This window comes from Manis javanica, chromosome 2 (assembly GCF_040802235.1).
Source record: "Manis javanica isolate MJ-LG chromosome 2, MJ_LKY, whole genome shotgun sequence".
NCBI lineage: Eukaryota > Metazoa > Chordata > Mammalia > Pholidota > Manidae > Manis > Manis javanica.
In genome coordinates, this window is record NC_133157.1 from 58,539,962 (window position 1) to 58,558,874 (window position 18,913).

An 18,913-nucleotide genomic window follows, 5' to 3' on the forward strand; every position below is an offset into this window, starting at 1 on the left:
CAACTTTCAGAGCGTGAGGAGATTTGTACTGACTCATCCAGTGAGACACTCACTCGGTTTGCATCACCTGGCAGTGTTTAGGCGCTGGGAACACCGCAATGGAGTACAAGTTTGGTACTTTTCAAAAACTGCCATTCTAGGGAGTATTCTGCCTTCATGTCGACAAGGATAGCAGGGTACTAAAGGGCTGATTGTATAACTTTCTGGATTTTCTTTAAAAGTCAGTTAGTGGAATTCTCTTCTCTTCCCTTACAATACTAGCTTTCAAAATCATTGTCCAGGGTGAGGCCACCAGTGTAAATGATTTGTCTTCTTAATCAGTAGCATTCTGAGTTGTATTCTTCTGCTACAATGAAAGAACTGGGGCTCTAAAAGATGGACTTAATTGCAAGTATTTGTCATGTAGCTACAATTTCAGATATTAGTGGTGATGAATATAGAAAATCATGAAAAGAAAATACGTTAAAATTACGAAATATCAGAATACATTATGAAAGTAAAATACATTAAAAAGTGATTTGTGAATACACTTTAATTTGGGTCCTTCAGCATTTTTTGAACATTAAGTAAAAAAGATGAATTTGAAATTAGGTGATTTGAAATTACTATTCTTACTGTACATTTTTGGTTAGATTATTTATAATAATGTTACCTGTGTTTTAGAACTGGAAAACAGTATGAATATTATTCTTCCATAGCACTTTGACACCATTTCAATATATTCTGAATTTGGGTGTTTTCAAGGTTTATTGGTATTTAGTTACAGCATTTACTTCTTGAATCAAGGGCTAATTGGCTAAGCGTTTGGTGTAATTAATGTTTTGAGTGTGTTGGATACATTTCTAAAACCATCCTGGATTAGCTCATTAATCTTCACAGCAAACCCATGAAATACAGTTACCCAACTGCATAGAACAGTTCCAGGAATACAGTTTACCCCATTTTACACATGAGAAAACTAAAGCAGGAGAGGTTACGCAGTGCATCGAGTAACAGATAGGTAGTAAGTGGTGGAATCGGATACAAGCCCCAAAGCACAACGACATTCTACCCTCTGGGAGAGCAGGATTTGTCACCTTCGCGTGTTGTCCTGTACTTTCCGACCACTTAGAGGGCTGTCCTGCACTGTGCTTCCATCAAACCAAATCTTTGGTAGTTCCGTGACTCAGCCATTTCCGTAGTAGAGTCTCTGGCTTCCTGTAGCAGCCTGGAGCTGATGGGAGTCGCTGTCCCTTTTTCTCCCCCGCAAGCCTTACCCAGGCCTCCAGGGAGCCCCGTAGTGACCGAGAGCACAGCGACCAGCATTACGCTGACGTGGGACTCCGGGAACCCTGAGCCTGTCTCCTACTACATCATCCAGCATAAACCTAAAAATTCGGAGGAACCTTACAAGGAAATTGATGGGGTGGCAACCACACGCTACAGCGTCGCGGGGCTCAGCCCCTACTCAGATTACGAGTTCAGGGTCGTGGCTGTCAACAACATCGGGCGCGGCCCCCCCAGTGAGCCTGTGCTGACGCAGACCTCAGAGCAAGCCCCGTCCAGCGCCCCACGGGATGTCCAGGCACGGATGCTGAGTTCAACCACCATCCTGGTGCAGTGGAAGGAACCTGAGGAGCCCAATGGTCAGATCCAAGGATACAGAGTTTACTATACCATGGATCCAACTCAGCACGTCAACAACTGGATGAAACACAATGTAGCTGACAGCCAAATCACTACTATTGGCAACTTAGTTCCCCAGAAAACGTACTCTGTCAAAGTCCTGGCTTTTACCTCCATCGGAGATGGTCCTCTTTCTAGTGACATACAAGTCATCACCCAGACAGGAGGTAAGTCCGGTTCTGGACGGGGGAGGAGGAAGGGCAAAAGTGGCAAAGCTAGTATACATTTTAATTTCTCAGGTTGAGTTTCTAAGTGAGTGGTTAAGGTAAAGCATCTGGAAAGTTTTTAAGTAATCCATTTATCATCCTTGCTTTTTAATTTACTGTACCCAAATGACTTGAAGACCTTTTTTGCATGAGTTGGATGAATGCATCCTCCGTGCAGAAGAATTGTGCTTCTTTACAGTAGTAACTCCAACAGAATGGTCTCAAAAAATTAATTTAATTTGTAAAAGATTAGATGATCCAAAATGAAGTTAAAAATAAAACCATTTCTCTGGCAATGTGGAATATCTAACGGCTTATGTTTGCTAGGAATCTACTTGCTTGAAAATATTCTCTTAATAGCTTTTTTATTTTTATTTTTATTTATATGGTCTCAGGAGTGAAGAAACCTAGTTACCAAGATCTAAGATCAATTTTGGGGCCTTATTCACGCATTTTACTGGGTATTAGAGTAGATGGCAAACTATTTTATGAAGAAAAGTTCAAGCCTGCCAGTGGTTTTGTTTTCATCAGAAGATTTCAAAACTTTCTTCTAACGTTTGTTCTTAAACTTCTGAGAGCTTGCATTTCACTGCTTTTTGTGGTGGCACCTCTTAAACTTGCTTTAATCTCTGAGTATTTTGGCAATATGCACTGGTTTGTTTGGAGAATCTACAGAAGAACTACATTATTGGAAATAATATCTATAATCTATAGGTGTAATTCATTAGTAACCTTGGGAATTAGTTAATGAATTTTCTTAGGTGTCAGAATCAGGTAAATCTATGTTAACCACCCCCTGACTTGTTTTCATGTCTTGAGTTCTATATATCACAGGACTGAGTATGTTTACTTATTTGCTCCGGCTATTAGAAGTCTCAGAACATATTTACAGCTTGCCTGGCTTTAGTTTATTTTCATACTATTTATTTGGTTCTTCCTGGTTTGTTCATGGATTTATTATTTTCTATAATAGTATTAAAGATTACCTATAAATAAATATATATTTACCTAAATTATACCACAAACTATCCATATGTCTTCCCTATTTGGTTTTTGTAGTTTTATGTTTATTTACTAAGTTAAAATGCAGAAAAGTATTGTAGATTACATTTTCCATAACTGTCTCATTAGAAATCTATGAATCTTGTTCTTCTTGAGTAAAAGTGGCCAACTAGTATGAGATTTCTTTCTTTTTAAACTTTTTTAGCAGCTCCAAACCATTAAAAGAAATAAACAAGCATGTAAATTATATACCTATACTCCACTTTTAGTTTTTCTGATTTTTCAGCTGTAATATTTTCTTAAAACCCTGGTCTTAGAATAATATACTCAGGGTTTAAATCCCAGTCTACCACTGTTAGGTCTATAACCTTGGGTAAGTTACTATTCATCTATCTGAATTTTATTTTTCTTATCTAAAATAACTATCACCTTATAGAGGTTAGTGGTTGTATTTGTGTTCTAGGGCTGCCATAACAAAATAGCCCTTACTGGGTGGCTTAAACAATAGGAATTTATTGTCTATCAGTTTTGGAGGCTGGAAGTACGAGATCAAGATGTCATCAGGATTGGTTTTTTCCACGAGTTGTGAGGGACGATTGGGCCTCGCTCCAAGCTTCCGGTGGTTTGTTGGCAGTCTTGGGTGTTCCCTGGCTTCTGGATGCATCACCCTGATCTTTGCTTTCATTGTCACATGGCTTTCTCCCCATGTGTGTCTCTCTGTGTCCAAGTTTCCCCGTTGTGAAAGGGGACAAAAATCAGAATGTTAATATCTTTATCTGGATGATGCATGAGTTACATGAATGTGCACACATGTCAAAATTCATTGAGCTGTACACTAAAGATTTTTGCATTTTATTGTATAGACTTTAATACAAAATAGTAAGTCAAAAGAATAAAATGAATTGTGGTCAAAAGACACAAAATTCATGGAAAGCTCCCCCTCAAAAAAAAAATTTACCCTTTTTATAAGGGCACCAGTCATAACGGATTAGGGACCAGCCTAATGACCTCATCTTATTACACCTGCAAGGGCCTTATTTCCAAATGATGTCACATTTTAAGGTTCTGGGGATTAGAAATTCAACATATTAATTTTTGTAGGATATACTTCAACCCATAATAGGGCTATAAATTATATAATGGGTAGAAACATAACTTAATAAATAATATATAATCATCATCATCATAATGACAGCTAACATAAACCAAGTGCTCTGCTGTGAACTTTGTGTGTATTAATTCTTGCTACCCAATTAGATAGCTGTGGACTTATACTATTTGCAATGAGTAAATTGAAGAGCAAAGAAGATTTAAAAGATACAGGAACTTGCCTTCAGTCATAATGTTAGTGGTGGGGAATCAGAATTTAATTCTAGGCACCCTAGATATTTTGTAAGCACCATTATCTTTCAAATTAATAATTTGTTGATATGATAGTTTTTAGTGTCTACTATGTTTTTGTACCCAATAGGTACTCAATAGACTCAGGAAACATGGTATATCATTTATGGATGTCCTTACTTAAGAATTACATATAGTTCTAAAATAGTGGTGGCTACTTGATTATTCAAATCCAAAGGTACATAAACCTTTTAAATATGAAAAAATAAGTTTATCTGAAAGAAGTGGAAGAGATACCTTTTTCATACAAGGTTATTACAGTTGATCACTAAATTTGGTTTTAAGTTTTTGAACTATAAATTTAAACATAGAAATCTGTAATACTTCATAACTTTGTTTTCTGATGAAAGAAAGATTTAGCTATCTAAGAAACCAAATAGTTCCTAGAATTAAATTGAACCTAAGCATAAGAATCTTTGGGAATTATGAGAATCCTTATAGTCAGAACACAGACAGACAATAATGCCTTCAGTTGCAGTTTATTGAAAGATAAAAAACTGATGTTTAAATAGACCATATTTGATTTTCTGTATTGCCAGGGGATATAATGTAACGTCAATCATAACTCAGTGAAAGTAGTATTGTGATGGGGGCAGTTAATGTGATCCAGGGACTCTGAACTTTGGAAAAATCTACACGAATGGGTCAGTGATGTATTAGAATAGTTATTCCTAGTCTCCGTTTGACTTTCTTTACATTAAGATATTTCTAAGAACCTTCCATAATACTTACACTTTTAATACCCATTCATTGAGAAGATACATAATGGCATAATGACTTATGCCTGCCAAGATCAATAGGCTGAAAAAACCTTCAGAAATAGCACAATGGTAAGATTTGTTCTCTAGGCTTAATTAGCAAAGGCCATTTGATGTTAGTGGGCACCTGTCAAATACAATGGTGTTAGTTCTGATATAATTAATATTGAGCTGATCCTTTTCTTGTTGCTGACTCTCTAATTCTTAGGACCATTGCTAGGCAGAAGCATAAAACTATTATGAAATATTCTTTCAGAGATGTTGTATTTAAAATTTAAAGATGTGGTTATTTTCACAGCAATTTCAGCCTTTTTTTTTACTGATCAATATTCTGTCTGAATTTCTCAAGCTTATTTTAAATTTCATATCCAGAGAGATGTAAATTTTTATGTCTTCTACATCTGAAAAATGTTCACTATCTTTAATTCTCTGGCACTAATATTCCTATTTTTGTTTACAATCAAACTCTGAAGAAACTGTATATAGTAACAAAATGAGTTTAAGAAGAAAACTATTGCTTTTGATCTTATCTAAGGTTACTGTTACACATATTGATACAAATGGAGGATTGATGTAAATTTGTGTATTTCTAATAACATAGAAAATCAAAATATGATGTATTTTATAGTCACTAAGATTTCCCTTTAATTGTGAATGTTAGTACAATTGAAAAGATTTTGTCAAGGTGATCTAAAAGTATGGATTAATCTTCCAAATTTTCTGTGGCTTTAGCTTCTGGCATTAGTCACCTGCAACTAGTTCACCTTGAAAATACATGGAATGCATGACCACTAACAAGGAAAGTATTTATAGTCCTCTAGAAAAAACTGTCTTCTCATACAGTTTTCTTTTATTGATAATTATATGAACATAGGGTAACTCTTTTATTAAAGAAGTACAAATAAGACTCTAATAAAGAAATATAATAAATTATATCTTAAACCTAATGCATTAAAATAAATGTTGCTTGATGCTCAGGCTAATTGGAGACATTCTAAATCTGTTAAATAGTAATTTCTTTTTCTTTCTTTAGAAAACATATCTGACCTCTAATTCTATGTATTTAATACGTTCTTGAAAAAAGTCTACTGATTTACATGTGTGTATCTTAACAGTGTACATCTTTGGAAGGAAAAGAATTATATACTTACTAGCAGGCAGTATCAACATTAAACATTTTAAAGCTAACTTTACTACAAATTCTGGGCATTGCGAAGTTGTTCTAATGTAAAGCAATGACATTTAACAACATTGTGCTTTAGGTTTCTAGAGTTTTATAAATCATTTCATTGGTCTCTGTCAACAGGCCTATAGAAACAAACTTGGTAAAAGACGGATTTCCACTAACCAAAATTATGAGCCCAATTTAAATGCTTTCTCTAAAGAGTTAATAGTGAGCAAAGGAGCTCTGGGCATAAATACAACTGTAGTAAAATTTAACTTATTCTTACTGATATTTAATGGCAGTTGAGAGTAAGATTTGTGCAGGTGCTTGTGTATTAAGTACTTATTTTGTCAGTGATGAATTTGTGGCACTTACCAATCAGCCACCTTGTTTTGAAATTCATTTTGTTTTGTTTTACCACCACTGTAAGTCTGCCTGTTGCTCTTATTGTTGTTATTAACATTATCAATGTGCTAGATACCCACATTTTAAAACATGTATCTTATTAAATCACTAGATATTTTAGCAATAGTGGGCTTTCTAATCTCTTTGGTTATATTTCATATTTATAGTATGGCTAGGTGAAATTGTTGTTTAGCCATTTAATATGTGCTAACCTTTTTCTCTTTAAAGATATTCCCTAAATTTTACTCAAATATTGAACTTTTGTAATATCAGCATTTCTGATGAAATACAGATTTTTCTTCATTTCCTTTTCATTCTCCATTCTTCCTCCTTGAGTTGCCCTCATATATTTATATAGAGTATCATGGTGGTACTACTCAAATACTCATAATCTTATTTAAGGGAATTGATAGGTCATGTTTTTATTTCCTTGTGGACATTAAATAAGTCACCAGGAAGAAGGAAATAATGATAGCACACCACTTTACAGAATATAAGGATTTCTTAAATTTAATTTTAATTTTAAAGAAAACCATATTTCTATTTTCATTTCCTCTTTCTGTATTAAAATTCTAAATTTGCTTTATAGTCGATATTATCACCTCTCTCTCTTTCCTGGAGAATGTTTACACTTAAGTTTCTGGATGGGCGCTTTTTATTTGCCCATGAGTATCCCAGAATCTCACATTTTCCCATAAAATTTATGTTCAGTTAATTGGTAATGGAAATGTTACAACACAGAAAAGCTCTTAAATAAAATAGACATAGACAAACAGAAGTATGTAAATATAAAGAATGCCAGTAACTTTGAGTTGTAAAGACTGAAAGCATTAAAACAATTATATATATATATACACAGAGGGAGAGAGAAAGAGAGAAGTAGCAAGGAGAAAGTACAAATATAAATGTTAATAGAACCTCTGTAGCCATAATATTTTGCATAAAAATCCAGTTGACAGGCGATGAAGTACCCCGTGTGTCCAAGTGGTACAGAGAACACAAATATGACAGTTTGGAGTCCCCTAAAGTGCTTTCTCATATACATACATTATGATCATTAGGACTAACATGTTTGGGGAATATAAAAATAAATCCATTAATTTCACAGTTTGTTTTTTTTTTCCTTTGAAGCCTCAGCTTCCTGGTGATTGTTTTAGCTATAACTTAATGCCCCTTAGGAAGCACTATGTATAGGTGAGCCCTCAATTCCCAGAAAAGTCTGAGCGGTGCCACTCAGCATTTATGAGCATAGAGCCAGAGATAATAAGATCTTTTACAGCACTGGTCTATATGTTGGATTTTGCCTAAAGACACATTTTTTTCCCCTTATGCTGTTTTGAATTAATTTTAATTAATGCAATTAACTTCCCATTATTAAAAATTGAAAGATTTTACGTAGAAGATTCATGATCAACTTCTGTTTAAGATTCAGAGTCTCAGGCAAGACTGGGCCCATATTCTACAAGACAGAAGTCTCCTGGCGCTGAATGTTACTGACCCTTTCAGGTGGGCTGGGAACTCTGGTCAACCCAGGACTCTTTTAGAAGTCACGCAATTTCTATTTGCTTTACTATTTGTCTGTTTGTCTTTTATTTCCCTTTGTTCCTTTTTATCTTGTTCTTGCTCTTTTATCTTTTTTTGTCGCTGTCTTACAGTCTGAGTGACTGTGTTAGGTCACCCACTGGGCAGGTACATAAAAAAAAAATAGGTACCATGTTCCGAGTACATTATCAGAGGCATCAAATTAATGAGTGTCTCAAGGCCTATGATGCAAAAAGGGAGGAAAGATGATGAATGCAGTTTGAACTGTGAGGCAATGGTTATTGGTGGCCTTTAGCAGCAGTCCAAACATGAGCGTCTGCACGTGTACATGGGCACACACACACACACTAACAACTAGCAGAGCAGACAAAGGAATAAAATGATAATTGGGAATCCTAGAAACCATTCTCATAGATATATTTAGACTTGAACCTCTTCTTAAATGAAAGGTATTTTTATAGTCATACTACAGAAAGATGACTGCAAAAGGAAAGTCAAGTAATACATTTTGTATTTCCGAAGTCTTTCTTTCTCATGCAATTGGTGCTTTTAAGTGTTAAGAAACTGATGTCCTACATCAGCTACAAATTATATTGTTTTAGATAGTTTCAGTATTTTTGCACATTTGCTAAAAGCACTGTAGATGTTCTTAATTCCAGAGAATTAAGCATTATTGTTCATGTTTTTATTAACTACACATAGAATTTTCAAGTTTATGTGTGGGAAAATGGGCATATGTTCAAGATTATCACTCTGATACATGCCACAGTATCAGGGACAATGATCAAAGTTTTATTGTCCAGTGAGGTGTGGGCACCAACCTTTCAGAGCAGACATTGGCCAGGAACAATGTAAAGTTAGCTGTGCTGAGTGATACCCTGAAGTCCATTAGCCTTGTGAATGAGGGAGGAGGACCTAGTGGGATTAGGTGTTAATAAGGAGGTAGGCGTTGGGAAAACTTATTCTAATACAACATTTAAATAAAGTGTTTTAAACTAGATTGATATTCCATTCTTTATTACATCTGATTTATAGCTCTTCCAAATTGTCTTACATGGGTTATGAGACTAATATGAGAATTACAGATGGCCTCTGTTAAATTACTATATTTCTGATAATAAAACTAATTATAGCAATACCATATGACACCATAATTTTACTTCAAGGAATTCACGCAAAGGAAAATAAAATCACTGTTTCAAAAGGATATATGCATTCCTATGTTTAAAGCAGCATTATATACAATAGCCAAGGTATGGAAGTAACCAAAGTGTCCATCAGTAGATCAATGGGTAAAAAAGATGTGATACATATACACAATGGCATATTTTATTCATCCATGAAAAAGAAAGAAACCTTGCTATTAGAAGGATCTAGAGTGTATTATGCTAAGTGAAATAAACCACGCAGAGACAGACAAATACCATGTAATTTCACTTATGCAGAATCTAAACAAAACAAAACAAACAAACAAAACAGCAATAGATTCATGGACATTAAGAAGTGACTGGCGGTTACCATGGGGAGGGGTTGGAGTGGGTGAGGGTAATAAAGAGGCACAAAATCTCAGTCAGATATAAAACTAGTCATGGGGATGAAAGTAAAGCATAGAGACTATAGTCAATGGTTCTGTAACATCTTTTTATGTTAACATATAGTAACTACACTACCTGGGGTAAGCATTTAATAGTGTAGATTACTGTTGAATCACTGTGTTGTGCACTTGAAACCAATATAACACTGTGTATCTGTTGTACTTCAGTAGTGCTTCAAGTATTAAGTATAAATGTATGCTATAAACTTTCTAATTTATGTAGTAATTTAGCTCCATCTCACTAGGGAAAATACTAAATTTATATTCAGTCTAGTGTATTAAGTCATTTAAAGTCTTTTAGGGATTAGAAGTAATTATAAGTGACAGTTGTGGATTTTTGTTTTTTTTGTTTTTGTACCTCTTTCACAATGTGGATTGGTAATCTGTATCTTGTACAAGTATTTATTTATTTAACTCAAGGACAAGGACAGTCTTCATAATATTGCTGTTAATACCTTGAAGGAATAAAAATGGCCTCTACGTAAACAGGTTGACTTGGACAATATAAGGGACTGAGCTCCCCATTAAGCTCATACATGTGGACACATTTTGAAATGTTTACCACAGTTGCTCTAATGGAGGAAGTTAGAATACTCATGGTGATGGTGAGCTCAGTCCTTTGTCTCCCTGTTTTTAGTACCAGGGCAGCCACTAAACTTCAAAGCAGAACCTGAATCCGAAACAAGTATTTTGCTTTCTTGGACACCACCACGTTCAGATACCATCGCCAATTATGAACTGGTCTATAAGGATGGGGAGCATGGAGAGGAGGTAAGAGTGTACTTCTCATTCTCTTAATCATTTACTACATGGGGTCACTACTCTACTTTTGGGTACTTACCCAAGTCCTATTAAAAGGTCAGGTATCTATAGAGGAGCTTGGTGGGAGATATTTATTCATCAAAAGTGGAACAAATGACCAAAACTCCAGAATGGTGATTTGAAGTCTTTGGTGGGGGACAGGGGTACCAAAACAAAACAAAACAAAAAATAGCTATTGTTCCTGTTGGAACTCTTCTATTCAGGTTTCCAAATTTCTTCTGAAAGTATCAAGTTGGAAAAGAATATATCCCATGAGATTTGAAGACTTTATTTATCTTCTATATTATAGTCCCTAAATCACCAACACATAACTAAATGAGTTCCAAGGCTTTAAGTTGATGAATTTGTCCAAACTGGTTTTAGAAAAAGTTGTTCCATAGCAAGTGTATATTTGTATGCTGAGAATTGTTTGATACGAATGTGAATAAATGTAGTGTTTGAGTGTGCTATAGCAAATGAAGCATCAAGTAGACTGAAGAAGGCTGGAAATTATTGGTAGTTACTGAAAAGAGAAACAAAAACCAATATAACTAAGACACATATTAATGGGCATTGTTCTAAGGGTTTCACATATATTAACTCAGTCCTCATAGCAGTGTGATGAGTTATCCTCTATTATTAATCCATTTCACATGTAAGAACATGGAGGCAATACAAAGTTAAATAATTTGCCCGAAGCCTCACACTACTGAATGGTGGAACCGAGATTTGAGTCTAGGCAGTTAGGTTCCAGAATCTGTGTTTTTAACTGTGAGTTACACTGCCTTTTGGACACACTCTGAGCAGATTATGGAAATTGGTGTGAAGATACATCTCACCCTTTCAGAATGAAATAAAAGGTAGTTATGAATATGTTTACTTTGTTACCATGAAATCCAATGAGGAACATCAGGACAAAAAAGTTAGTAAAACTGTATGTTAAAACTCAACCCACACAGGCCATTTTTAATACCCGTTAGCATTCTTTATCTTAAAAAGATCTTAACAAAGTTAAACAGGTCCTAAGTTCTGAAAGGCTACATTTGTAAAAACTTGCATTCTAAATGAACTGTTATCAATTAATTTGTGGTGTATCATTTTGAATACTATAATAAATTCATGTGACTTCTATTTTATTTCATGTGTTTGAATTGAGCAGAGTCTCCGGAGACCAGGATCTAAATGCAATGCTTTTAGTTAGCAATCAAAGCCAATATAAATTAAGCACCCCAAAAGTGATATAGTAGAAATGCTGATATAACTTAACGTACTCATGTTATAACTCTTGGTGTTCTTACTAAGACATATATAGCATTACTTTATTTCTAAACCCTTACCACTACCTAACTAAAAAGCAAAGTAAAATCAGTAAAGGAGAGAGGCAATCTTTTGAGTATACTATGGGTGCTTGAATGTTGGCACACCTACACTACTTTACAATTGTTTATGTAGGGAATCCTTTTTTTTTTCCCTTCTTATTTGGTAACTCAAAAATTTCTGAAAGCTTTTGTGTTTGTGAGCCAGAACACCCTAGGGATGTTTTCTCTGTTTTTATATTTGAATTCCCCTTGACTGATTTCTGTTTTTGTGAACAGCAAACCCTACTTGATAAAAAGCCTTAAGATTATTTATGCCATTACTAGATTACAGATTATAATTTATTTTAAGGTTTACTGCAGGCTAATGTTCATCCTGTGAGTATTTATAGATGGCTACATTTTTGCTGAAGTGCAAAGGCAGATTTCAAGCACGAAAAGTAAGAGTCATAACATTCAAGTAAAGAAACCTTATTTCAGAAGCCCTTTATGATGTTAAAATTTATAGAAAAGTTTGTGGTATTTTTCTAGCTGTGGGCTCTCTACTCACAAAGAAAAGAAAGTTTTAGAATTATTTTAAATCAGCCTAGACTAATGATACAGTTTCGTATAAATTATCCAGTGTTCCAGTAACTAACATCAGATCATTGCAATTTCAGATCTCTTATAGCAATCTCATGTAAATGGTATACTGGTTTCCATTGCTACTTCTAGCCACATTTCTTTGCCCTTATTTAGATTGCAGAAGGTCATGGAAGATGAGCTTCACTTGAAATTGCACATGTTGGGGATGTTCTCCCCTTGGGGCAGGTGTCATTTTCTGTTGTGGGCTGTGTCACAGCAACATGTGTGCCTTAAGGTAGAACATGGTGGGGGGTGGCCTCTCCATCTCCCTCTTATCTGATGTATTTGGATAACTGTGTCTTCATTAGAAAAGATATCTAATTTGCCTTATTTGTTGTAGAAATTTGCCTTTAAAAATTGACAGGTTTATTGTATAAATCCCGTAGTTGGGTCCTTGACACTGTTGATTCTGTTTGTGATATTTTGATGACATTATAGGCCTGATGACAGAAGTCTGAGGTTCTAGGCAATGTGATAAAAATGTTTGCATGAATCTTAATGAAGATGATGAAGTCCTCTGCTTACTTATCCACAGCAACGAATTGCCATTGAGCCAGGGACATCTTACAGACTGCAAGGACTGAAACCAAACAGCCTGTATTATTTCCGTCTGGCTGCACGCTCTCCTCAAGGCCTGGGTGCTTCTACAGCTGAAATATCAGCTAGAACCATGCAGTCAAGTAGGTGTCTCTCTTTCTTACTTTTTGCCCTTTTTGCCCTAGGAGGTATTAGAAGCTTTTATCCCCACCAGCGAACAAACTGATAATTAATATGTTTAGTGGTAAGTAGTCTCCATGCTAGCAAGTGTCCAACATTGGGAGTTCAAGTTCAATGGTGAACTATGGAAGTTTCAAACTTGGCCCGAATAACAGATCCCATTGTCTCAGTTCTGAAACTGAAAGACTTCCACAGAAGTTAGGAGACCTCCATTAGAAAAAGAGATGAAAGGAGTTAGATTAGGTCCTGTCTAATGACTTATAAGACTTGTAAAGCAATAAACTTAAAAAGATTTGTGAAGTTCAGGCTGAGAACTACAAAATAATCAGAAGAGGCTTAGCAAATTAGAGAGAAAGCAAAAGATCAAACTTTCATGATTTTAAGCGCACAGGTTTTAACTTTGCTAACAAACAAGCCTTTATTTCATGTATTTGTACCTGCTCACAGGAAAACTCAGCTCTTGTGATTAGTTTGTTATTAACTCTGCAAGCAATGTATGTGGAAATTTGGAACATTCACAGAAAATCTGTATTTGGAAAAATTTAGGAACAATGGAATAATCACATTTGCAATCCTAAATTGTATTTTGTTTCCTCAGGTTCAATTTCTTTTTGGAACTGTTAACCTAAAGCATAGCTCTGTTTATCACAGTGGGGATTTATTGTGTCCAGGGAAGATTGTTTTATGCAAAGTATTTTATGGTAGATTGTTTTTGATGGAGAGTTTGGTGGCTTATAATACTGTTGTTTGCCCTTTATTAATAAGTTTCTATAATTAGTCTATTAAACAAACATTTTCCTTGAACAGTTCTTTGGACTTATTAGATTTTTTATTTTTTATTTTATGTGTGATTTTTGATATAGTGACATATGCAATAGGTTTGTAAAATATAAACACATTGAATTTTGTTAAGAGGATGCTCTGTTGGCCTAATTTTTAGACCTACCAGAAAACATGAAATTCACACTTCTTAAAAGGTGAATTTCCTTTCATATAGAAATTTGAAATCTTTCAGGGTCTTTTTGATGATAAAATTCATATTCTTACTCTTTCTCAAACATGATTATTCATGTGAGAAGTATTAGGATTTCATTGCTTAATCCATTAGTCATTATAGCTTATTCTCTTTCTTTTAAAAACTGAAGCATGTAAATTAATGCAGTTTTGTATCTCTGCTTTGAATTCCAGGCAGGCTAATAAGTATAATTACAGAAGATAATTCTTAAAATGAGACATCTTATTAAAAGAAATGTGACATGCTTCAGTATTACAGTTTGCATGGTTTACAAAATTGACTTTTTTTTTTGCCCACAAATATGCATACTTAGACACCTAGGAACAGAATGGACTTTTTATAGCCACATCAAAAACTTGTCTACTCTTTATTTTATTAAAGTAAAAGTTTCAAATGGTGTTGAGCACATTTTCACAGAATAGGAGGTCCAAAGGTAGCAATGTAGTGCAAACCAAATTAGCTTTTTAGAAAGAATCACAAATGAGTCCTTGCTGTTACATGAACAACTCAATATATTATGAATAATGATCATGCATATAAAGTAGTTTTATAATTTGACATATAAGAACCTGTCATCAGAATCAATAAAAATGATAGATATTCTAGGGGTTTTGCAAATCTTATTTTAAATTTACAAGGCCGTCTTATGAGGATTTCCTTTTTGTCAGTAGAGAGTTTTTCATTTTGATTGACTAGTGCAGAACACAAGACATGCAAATTAAAAAAGACTGATAATTCTCTAAACGATTTGATACACCTGACACTACATAATATTAAGATCTACAGAGTCTAAGGAAATACATATTCAAATAGAAAAACAAATTAGAAATGATTTACTCATTCTATTACGTATATTGCCTTAAAAAGATATATGTTTATATTTGTGTATCTTGCATCACTTTTTCCCTTCTTAGGAACATAGATTGTTAACTTTAAAAATAATTTGTAATTTGTAATAATAGTTGTATTGCTTTTTATTTTTTTTTAATTTTTTCAAATAATTATTTGAAAAATTTGATGGAAAATAATTGCTGAGAAAGTGAGTAGGCAATAAGAAAGTTTATCTTTTAACTCTTCTGTAAACCCTACTTTATGTGAATAATTATGTACAGGATGAAAGGAATTTTGCACATCATTATATCTTTTCCAGATGGTTCTCAGGATTTTTTTTTTTAGGCAATTCTTTTTAATGGCTGTGTTGTTGACGTTTTGTAAGGGATAGATGATTATTATTGATTTTACCAAAATTTGCTGGTGGGATCTAATTCTTCACTAGCAATGGTGTCTCAAGAAGTTATAATAAAAAAAGCTGAAAGCTGACATAGGGTAAGTACAAGTTACAGTCAGAATCAACAAGCCTGCCATTACCTTCGGGTAGGTAACCTTGGACTATGCATTTTCATCTTTTATTGATTCTGCATGCTCACTGGATATGGGCTCTGATCAGTGTTAACATTGTTCATGAATACTGGTCAGGCAGATTCAGTTTTTCAGATGTCAGAGGAAACCCTTTAATGTCTGGGCTTTTATTCCCCACCCCCACTACCACCTTTTTTTTAAAATTAGAATTGTTGGAAGGGCATCTAACAGTTATTGCAACTTTTCATGGTTAAGAACCCTTTAAAAAATGAGTACTGTATATGAATCACTCTCATTCTAGAATGTAGAAGTGAAATCTTGAAATGGCATCTGTGAAGCATCGTCAGACTCTCGTACTAAATCTTGCAATGTTTGCAGCTTTTTTGAAGTTGGATAGTCTATTGTAGGGCTGGGGAATACTGAGGGATTGGTTTAGAAGAAGAATTAAATTGCAGGTAGGTAATTTTATTTGAGGCTCTATTATCTCAAGGTTTCATTTTCACATATTCCCCCCACCCATTATTTAACAATTATTTTTGATCATTATTCATTTTTTGGTTCATTCATATTACTAAGCCAAGGTACATAACTTTATCCTTAAAAATTTATTTTATGTTTCAAAGCCTTATTTTCACTTTGTTGCCCTTATTGTTCGTTTTATTTATTTTTGCCTTTTCTTTTGTTTTATCATTTTTCCCCCCAACCATGCCTGTCCTTTCACTCAAACCCTCCTTTAACTCACTACCAAAATAAGAGCCGTCAGCTCCTCCTCAAGACATTAGTTGCACCAGCCCAAGTTCCTCTAGTATTTTGGTAAGTTGGCAACCTCCACCGGTGGACAAACAGAATGGCATTCTTACTGAATATTCCATCAAGTACACCACCGTGGATGGAGAAGATGACAAACCTCACGAGATTTTGGGGATTCCTTCGGACACTACCAAATACCTTTTGGAACAGCTGGAAAAATGGACTGAGTACCGGATCACTGTGACCGCCCACACAGATGTCGGCCCCGGCCCCGAGAGCTTGTCCGTGTTGATTCGAACCGATGAAGATGGTACGTTACCTGTGCTACGTCAGTTTGCACCCTTCTGACACTATCTGGGTCTGCTGTCTTTTGATAGGCTCACAGTAATGATTTTTCTCTGCTCATCTTTTTTTACCCAGCATCGCTATAACTTCGATAATTTTTGCCAAAGACCTACCTTTGCTACAGCCTGGGCAATTTTTTTTTTTTTCAATCTCAACACAGTACTTTGCTTCCCTTTAAAAGAACAGCTTTTGCTCCTGTGACCTTGCAATCCAGGCCCTTCTGTGTACTTCTATCTTCTGAGTTTTTCTTGCCTTTTTGTAGCCACTTCTTTCACATTTTGAAGTTCACTTTTCAAAACTGCCTTCTTACCTTCTTGTTGCCTTTTTTGTTCTTGCATGTTTCAGAGACACTGATGCTCGACATTCAATTTTTGGCATCTGTTGTATGGAATACCTTTGATATGAGAAAAAAAAGAAGAAAATCCATATAATCAAGAGTCTTTTTATTCTGCTAAAAAAGAAACCTCAAAAAAAAAAACACACAACAATCAACAACCAGTTTTTGTTATTATTTCAATGCTATACCTCTTTGTGCTTTAATGCTTTGAGTCTCAAAGCATCTTCCTTGGCTTTTGTACATTTTTTTACATGTTTTTCTATTTCTCTGGTACTCTTTTTTTCTTCCACTTTTCTTTTTTGCATCGGTCATGTTTTTTGATCTTTTCTTAAAAGGTAGAGCAGATTGGTTTGAGCATTTTCATTGGTTGAAAATGTTTGTATTCCGCAAAGGAAACATAGTGGGTCTGCCCATTTTTAAAAGAAAAAACAAACCTAAGTAAAGAAAATGCTCTGACTGGGTGGTACAAGTGCCTATAATTTTCTTTTATCCAATGATGTTGTTCCAGTTCCTAGTGGTCCTCCTCGCAAAGTCGAGGTAGAGGCTGTCAACTCAACATCTGTTAAAGTCTCATGGCGCTCCCCTGTGCCCAATAAACAGCATGGCCAGATAAGAGGATACCAGGTGCATTATGTGAGGATGGAAAATGGTGAGCCCAAGGGCCAGCCCATGCTGAAGGATGTCATGCTGGCTGATGCACAGGTAAGCCTCTGAAATTGCATACGTGTGTCTTCATATAGACCATCTCTTTTGGTGTACCCTGAAATGGGCCATAGTTAAAATTTTTGACATATGAAAACCCTGTACACAGATCTAGTTTTTAAAGCACATGATGCTTATTTATTTACCTTCTCTGACTCAACATCAAGTGAGAAAGTAAATTGTGATGAAATGACACTCAAGCCTAAAAATATGTAACTGTTTTCTTAAAACACAGATGCACAGCTCTGCCTTTCTGACTTCAGAAAAGTTGATTTTAATCAACTCAATGAGAAGAATTCTAGGCAACAGTTTGAGGATCTACTTTCTGCTGTGCTAAAACTATATGGAAAAAGATTGATCTACTTCTAAATGTATGACTTCTGATGAAGAATAAGCATTCTTATTTAGGGAAGATGTCCAGGCAGCATTTTATTTAGTACTTCTTTATCAAATCATGTATTTGGAAGTCATTGTTTTCTTTGCCAGAAAATGAAGATAATGACAATAAAAATTAGAGTCTCCCAAAGAATAAATGGGGTCCTCTGTGTTGATCCAAGTTAAGAAAAGTGTGAAGAGTGCCTGAGAAATTCTGCTGATCCTTGGTGACAACCAAAATCACTTGGTTTTGTGATCAGTTTTTGAAAATAGAGCATTAATTTTTTTTATCAATTAGAAATGATTCAGAAATAGTACCATAAGAAATTCACCTGTATTCTACATATTTTCCTGAAAGAGAGAGGAAGGTACTAATTAATAACCATCATGCTGGGGATTATATGTAACCCATGGGTAACTTACCTGAGTTGGTAATATCTCAATAATGATGAGACATTATGAATAAGGGAGTACTTTGCTTATCTAGCAAATTGGTGATTGAGCACAGAAAAGAATTGGGTTTGTGACAATTAGAAATTTATTTCAACTTCCTGTGTGTAAGAGTGAGGAAGATTATGAATGAAACTGAGAACTGCTATGTCAGGTTGCCAAATTTTGCTTTCTTGTCTCTGTGAAAATAAGAGAGCAATAAATATCCCTGTGGCAGTAAGGGAAGTATTTACCCTAATATCTTAACATATCAGTTCACAAAAGTGCTTAGTTTTGCTTCAGTTTTTCACATTTTAATTAAAGGGATCTGGATTAGTAGCTAACTTATCTTCTCCAAATATAGCATGGCTTTGTTTTGAAGGCCACTTCTGTAAATTTAGTTGG

The 18,913-nt window shown here is 34.8% G+C and overlaps 1 protein-coding gene across 30 annotated transcripts in view; it reads left to right on the forward strand.

Moving 5' to 3' along the window:
* Positions 1-18,913, forward strand: part of PTPRD (protein tyrosine phosphatase receptor type D) — a 2,165,650-nt gene that overhangs the window by 1,985,127 nt on the left and 161,610 nt on the right. For 18 of the 30 annotated variants that reach the window (XM_073228519.1, XM_073228521.1, XM_073228522.1 and 15 more), the window contains 5 exons: positions 1,251-1,832; positions 10,376-10,509; positions 13,015-13,159; positions 16,325-16,630; positions 17,511-17,704. In XM_073228519.1, the coding sequence (XP_073084620.1) occupies positions 1,251-1,832; positions 10,376-10,509; positions 13,015-13,159; positions 16,325-16,630; positions 17,511-17,704 (1,361 nt within the window). The remainder of the gene's footprint in view (positions 1-1,250; positions 1,833-10,375; positions 10,510-13,014; positions 13,160-16,324; positions 16,631-17,510; positions 17,705-18,913) is intronic. The other 12 variants (XM_073228539.1, XM_073228540.1, XM_073228543.1 and 9 more) reach the window with 2 other exon arrangements.